The sequence below is a fragment of the Benincasa hispida genome, chromosome 10 (genome assembly GCF_027475165.1).
Source record: "Benincasa hispida cultivar pf3 chromosome 10, pf3_genome.v1.1, whole genome shotgun sequence".
In the NCBI taxonomy this organism is placed as follows: Eukaryota; Viridiplantae; Streptophyta; class Magnoliopsida; order Cucurbitales; family Cucurbitaceae; genus Benincasa; species Benincasa hispida.
This window is the reverse complement of record NC_143487.1, coordinates 53,991,307-53,998,557: the sequence shown is the minus strand read 5'-3', so window position 1 is coordinate 53,998,557 and position 7,251 is coordinate 53,991,307. Positions and strand designations below refer to the sequence as shown.

Here is a 7,251-nt window from a genome sequence, read left to right as displayed (position 1 = left end):
TAATCAGTTACGTAATGGTTTAACTCAAACTCATATACAATGGTTAAATCGAGTCCCTGAACATGTATTTTTAATTAGTATACCATATACATTTAATTTTAAAATTTAACTTTTAATTAGTTCCGTAATGGTTGTTAAGCTCAATTTTTACGATTATACAAATTTAAGGGTTCAATTTTTACCACTAAATATTAAGACTCCAATTTTTACACGTGTATATACATTTGAGGTCCAACTTTTACCATTAAATGACTCAATTTTCATCATTACAAATTTGAGAGTGTAACTACAACTACTACCATACTTCAAGAGTAGGGAAAAAACCTTCGAAACTTTTTTGCTATTTTGTCCATTATCCAGGCAATAAGAATCAAACCAGTAATATAACTTTTCTTTTTAGTGTCTACTTGAAAAAAATCGTGATCATTTACCTGAAATCTTTAAATTAAAGCAAATGAAGAAAGCAATCCGTCTCAGATCTTGTGGACGTGGAGACGCTACAAAATGGATGCTCAAAAATCGGCTATTTAGTGATTTGAAATTCAAAATATGATTTTAAATTAATTACTTCATTTAAAACGAGAAACATTTTCAAATGTATTTAAAATTATGTACTTGAATAATAACCCAAAAATAAATGAAAGGTAAGACTTTACTAATATAAACATGACAAGGTTAATTTATAATTTACTTCTAAACCCTACAAAATTCGACAAAAATAAGATTTAAAATCACTTAAGATTTCAAAATCATCTTTCTTCCCGTAACAAACAACGGAATTCATTTGAAATCCGTTATGACTTGAAATTCTTTAAAATCATGAGGATCTAAAAAGGCCATTAATCTTTGAAATGTACAAGTGATTACCAAAAATTTTAAAGTGCTTATATTCAAAATATTTCCAACAATTCTAATTTAACCGTAACAAACAATCCATTCTAATCATAATGAATACAAGAAAAAAAAACTTTGAATTAAAAATTGTGGCAGGCATGTGTGACATGAATATATGGTCTCTAAGAAGTGAAAATTTCCAACCTTTTCATCAATTATGTTGAAATTGAATTTACATGGTAGCTTCAATCTCAGGATCAGCTTCAACTGGGACAGCTGGAGTATTATTACCACCTCTCAGACGTGAGGATACATTATCAATCGCTGAATTCAATTGGCTTATTTTTGCATTCAACGTCTGTCTGGTTTTCTGCATTTCAGATAAATTGACTTTTACTCTTCTTTTTTTGGGCTAAATTACAGAAATCATTTTGAATAGTGATTCTGTATAGTTCTTCATGCATGTTTGGGAGTGATTTTGAAATGGTTGAAATGATTAAAATCATATTCGTCATATTCAAAATCATTTCGAAACACACCTTTAACCATACCAATTTTCATATTGTTCACAAATTGATTTTGATTAATTAGAAGCATTTTCATTGTGATTTTGAAAATGATAAAATTAATTTTAACCATTTCAAAATCACTCCATCCGACTCTTTTACCGACTATCAACTAAATGATGTGTAAATGTAACTGAATCCCTTGGAAATTTAGAGATGAAATAAACACGTCTATCAGAGTTCAAGGACTTATAATTTATAGTTACCTCAAGACCTTCGTCGTAGTAGATTGGACGCTTAGCCCTCCTGAAACCATACTCGTCTTCATTTAGTAGAGATCTCCTGATCTGCATTACGTGCATACAAGTAGAAAGCCAATAAATAGATATTCGAACCTATGAGAAACCATGACTCACTGAAAGACCATTAAGAAAAAGCCAGAGTAGTATTGCGCACAGAGGAGGATGTAGTTTTCCTAAACTAACAAACAGCAGCTCATGACGCATGCCATTTCTGAAATTCATAGAGTTATGCAACTAAACGCTACGATTAAAACATATTTGGGGCAAAGAAATAATCCTTATGATCTTGCATATAAAGTTGAAAATGACTTTAAAAGGAAATTGCTTCATGAAATCACATCTAAGAAGACGACGTGTTTCTGCGAACATTTAAAATATACACTAGCTGAATCAGGACATCAATGGTTATATCAAATCCAAATGATCATATCAAGATCTTTATTGCCTGAGGAGAAACTTTAGAACAAAACATTCAATCACCTGCGGTGCAAAAATATAAGCTAAGGTTCCAAATACAGCACCCCCAAGAAGAAAACCAGCCACAAAATCCCCACCTCCACTTCTATCACCATCACTGAAACAAAAAACAAACTCGTAACTATTAGTCCATCTATCCTTCAGTAAGGAAATAAAGGAGGAATTCCCTCACAGGGAATAGGTTCCTGGAGTAAATAGAATTGGGCTGCTTTCAAAACTTAGAAGAGCATATATAACTTTTTAAACGGGTCACTGAATGCATCTGCGTCCAAGGCTAAGCTGGATTTATTTTTCTAATAATCTAGAACCATAGGAAAGAAATACAAAAATTTACAAAGTTTCATATCATTAAATGACAAGGTAAAATCAAGATGTTAATGTTTTGGCCCTGCCCTAGCATATCAATCCAACATAGGTGTCGTCAAAGACCCATAGGCATACCACTTGATCCTGAAATATTTGAATTTGACGTCTCTCATTTCACCTTTCATCATCACACTATACACAGTCCTTTCTTATTGCAATTAATTTCTTCTTCTTGAGGATGCCTTGTTGGGTTCTTGTTTTAATGAATCCTCATCAATGGAGTTTTGTTAGCAAACGCAACCAAACATCCAAAACTTTAACTTTCAAGTACCCAGAGGGAAGAGCTACTGCAGGAGTAAACAAATGTCTATAATGAACTGTCATTTTTATGTGTAATAGACAATTTATTATTACTAAAATTCATTTGTAAAATTGAAAACCTGAAATTTATACTATATATAAAAAGAGCTATAAAAAAGTGCCATGAGGGAGGGGAGAAGCTTTACACCCCATTTTGCCCTTACATCTTTTGATAATGCCTAGTTTCTCCTTCATTAGAACTATGCAGGTCAAGGTGGTAACACATGAAGTGGTATATTCTTATGTGCATGGATGTGATATAGACTATATATATAAAACATCACAATCTACAATGGGGTGGAGATATATTTAAACAGCCAGTCACGTCCTTTGCCTCGTTACAAATATTCGGGTCAAAGGGGATAGAGAAAAAAACGATATACACATATCCTTTCCTGTATAGGTGTGTGATGTAGACCATAAATATGAACTATCACGATCCAACGGTGGAATATGTTTGAACAGACAATCATGTCCTTTCCTCCATTATTACTATTCGAGTCAAAGTGACTACACGATGAAGTGGTATATCCTTTCGTGTATAAGTGTGATTTAGACCACAAATGTGAAAAATTACAATCTAACAATAGAGATATATTTGAACAAACCATCACGTCCTTCACCCCTTAAAATGTCATAAATTATTATTTTATCTCTTTCTTCAAATAGTTACAACTATTCGAGTCAAATAATGTAAAATACTTTCATTCATTAGAATCTTAAAAAGATTAAAACAAAATAAATAAATAAATAAAAATCTATCTACTAAAATAAAACTATAAATTTATCGTGCATCGCACATGTTATGGTCTAGTACTAAATACTTTAAACTAAGAGTAGTTCTTGGTAATCTCCTTTTAACATCTCAAGGAAGGATGTCTTGTCTTCTCTCCTTATTGTTATTTCTATCTCTTAGTATAAAGTACAATTTCCTCCCTAGAACAAAATAAAGCCCTGCATGCTTCTTCTTCTTATTTTTTATTATTTTTTTCTTTTTTACTCTTAAAATCGTGCATGCTTGAAAGAAAGTGTTGGTAAATAGGATAAAAAAAACAACATTATTCCAATTTCTTCTCTCGTTTCAAAACCCATGGAACGGTAGTTCACTTAGGAGAATATATAAGGAAAATTATTTGGGCTTCTGGTAGGGGAAGGGAAAGGAGGATGGAATTCATCTTAAAAACTGCAACATAGTTTCTTTAAATTAAAAAAACAGGTAGTGTTGAGCTTGAAAATCTAAGAAAAGAACTATGCTCTTGCCTCATAAATATATGAAGCATGCTTCACTAGAGATGGATCCCTCAAGTTATACAGTAGATTTCAATTTGGGATTGTATTCTCAATAACATTACTAGGAATCCATCACAGTAAAATCCCTCATCAAAATAAGTAAAACCTATTTAGGTTGTAAAAATTGAGTACACTACTTTCCTTTTCACTATGCATTCACAATTGTCGGTCTACCCCTACTCGTATTTAGGCCTTCCCCTAGGAAGTAACCCTAGAATGACTTCCTTTTGAAATCTAGCATGGACAAGGTTAGAAAGATGTTGGCCTCCTAGAAAAGAAGTTCCCCCCACCCCACCCCAAATAGGTGGTATACATACCCTTGTCATGTCTGTGTTGAGCGGTGTCCCAATTTACTACTTCTCTCTCTTAAGAGCTCCTTGTTCAATCTGTGAAAGTATCAAGAAGCTTATGAGGGACTTCTTGTAGGAAGGGGTAGATGAAGGTAACGAGCCCACCATGTGAGCTGGATGGTGATAGGGAAGCCTGTAAACATGGGAGGGTTTGAACTAGAAAATTTAAGGAATTGTAACAAAGCCCTTGCAGCAAAATGGTTTTGGCATTTTTCCCTCGAATCTAGATTCTTGTAGGGAAGGATCATTGCGAGTAAGTATGGGTCTCCCTCCTTCAAGTGGCTGTCAGGTTAGATTAAAGGAAAACACAGAAATTTGTGTAAGGATATTTCCTCCGAGCTCCCCTCCTTCCCTCATCTTGTCCCTTGTGTTGTGAGGGAGGGACAGAATCTATTTTTGAAAGGAACAATAGGTGGGACATAGACAATTCTACACTACTTCATCTTTACCACCTTTCCTCGTAAATAAAATAAAATAAATAATTATAAGAGAATCTATAATAAGAATATCAATTTTTAAAAAAGAACTGAGTGATGTGTAGTCCCTCTCTAGATTTCACGTCTCTCTTTAAAATTCAGTTATGAAGGTTTTTTTAATTACTCGATAGATGTTATTTTACGGCAGTGGAAGCCCTTTCTTTAGTGGTCTTTAATTCCTGAGTTTCCTTTTTGGGTGCTGATAGACCTCCAGGGATAAGAGCATATACTCGTAGGCATAAGAAAAAGGGAAATACAGAAGATAGTTAGTTAGAATTTGGGCCCGGGAATATTGTTGGTTAGAGGGGCGAATGTCTGTTATAAATAGAGAATGAATAGGAGGGAGGGGATTATCTTTTCACAGTATTTTCTTGTATTTGGTCTCTATTGAAAACTTTGGAGAGAATGGGAAGCTCTTGAATACTTCCTCCGTTGTTGATAAATAAAAATGTGGCTTGGGCCTAACAGGTGCCTGTGTATTCTTTAATTTTATTCTCAATGAAACGTTGATTCTTATTATATATATAACAAAAAAAAACAAAAACAGAGAACAAAGAACGAAAAAACCGTCATTCTTTCTTATTTAACATGTTCTCCTGCCTGCTCATCCCTCTACTCAGCAGCTTCTTTTCTGATAAGCATGTTTCATTGGTATTGCAACTGTACAATACGATCCATTCTTCCACTAACATGAATTTTTTTAGCAACTAAAATCGCTCAAAAAGCCAGCTGTCTGTAATAATTTCAGTTTCATGAAACTTGAGACCCAACACTAAAAGATTAATCCCTATATCCTCCTCAGGTTCCATTTATGCTGAAATACAGCCTACGTAACTTTAATGAGAACAAAATATTTCAAGTTTCAACCATTAAGAAGATTAAGTTTAGTAAGCTTTGTTCTTTGACGTACTTGTACTCAGCACGGACTGATAACTTTTGGTTGGTTCTCGAGGACTTCCTCTGGATGGCGAGTTTTGGTGCTTGCCCAAAGGAAATGGACTTTGAGGAGAGATCTGAGGCCTTGATCAATCCCCCTAAACACAGAAGGAAAGAATGAAAGAATGGAAAAAAAAAAAAAAGAAGGAATATTAAGAACGAAGTAGAGATGGATTACCTTGTGAAAACAAACGAGCTAAGCAGAGAGAAATAGAACTAAAATTTTAATCGATCAAGTTTCGAAAGCAATCGAGATTACCACCTTCAATTTTCGTCCAGATATTCACACAAGAAAATTCGAAGAAATCATAATTTTCTAGAGTAGTTTCCAAGAATATCTGTCGTTCAAAACGAGGGTAAAAAGAAAAAGGGGAAAATAAACCAACAATCTAACATTCAAAAAACATCTCGAAACTACGAAACTTCCAGAATAGCAATCTACATCGAACTCAACGTTAATCAAAAATCCAAAATCCATCACCGTGGGGGCATGCCTAACAAAAAGTTCCTCAGACATAGAATACAAAATTCTTTTCCTCTTAAATTCATCCGTTTCCAGATATTTTCAAAGAAACCTATCAGGCGATAATTACAAAGGATATAGTTCAAGCAACTCGATCACTCGAAACAAACGCACAATCATGAGCATATGGAAAAGGAAATGAAAACCTTGAACTGATATGCTAAGAGAGAAAAGAGAAGATATACCAGATACGGAGAGCGACGGAGCAAAGCAGGCGGCCATGTGGAAGGAGAGGACTCAGGGGAGAGATCTGGAGAGAAATTGGAGAGAAATTGGAGAGAGATGAGGAAGAACGAAGAAGAGAGTGTTGAAGATAGCCGGCTTTTGTTCACCTCTATTACCGATTTTGTATTATATTAGACTATTAATTATACACTTAATCATTCTGCCAAATCGAGCTTAGTTTGGTATTAACATGTGCTACGATCTTCGGAAGTTCAAACCTCCATAATTGTTATATTCGAAAAAAAAAATTATCATTCGAACCATATATCCTCTTCTCTTCAGTATCGAATCTTTGTGGTCGACTACTTGACCTGATCAAGATGAAAATCAAATCAAATCGAGGACACAACTACTATCAGACCGAGAGAGATAGAGACGTGGGATGGGAGGGTGTTCCTGTCCCTGAACCGACCTTGTCCTATTTAATTTATAAATATTTTCTAAAATATGTATAATACATATTTTGAGAGAAACAAACTCAATCTTCCTTGCATTTCTTTTTTAGAAAAGATTATTGAACTTTATGAATTTTTATTGTTCATGTTTGGTTTTTTGTTTTAAATTGTATGCATTTATGTTAATTAATAAAAATCTCTTCGGACTAAAAAAATGCAATTTATATAGAAAAAAGAGACTTGAAATTAAATTAAAAAATATTATTAAAAA

The 7,251-nt window shown here is 33.7% G+C and overlaps 1 protein-coding gene across 1 annotated transcript; it reads right to left on the bottom strand.

Moving 5' to 3' along the window:
• Window positions 1-863: 863 nt before the first annotated feature.
• LOC120089235 (Low-density receptor-like protein) lies at window positions 864-6,981 on the bottom strand. Its single transcript, XM_039046652.2, has 5 exons — window positions 6,546-6,981; window positions 5,812-5,935; window positions 2,123-2,216; window positions 1,607-1,687; window positions 864-1,204 (listed from the first exon to the last, which is right to left on the bottom strand). Exons 1-5 carry the CDS (start codon window positions 6,580-6,582, stop codon window positions 1,067-1,069), a joined length of 474 nt encoding a protein of 157 aa, XP_038902580.1. The 5' UTR covers window positions 6,583-6,981; the 3' UTR covers window positions 864-1,066.
• Between the last annotated feature and the right edge of the window lie 270 nt (window positions 6,982-7,251).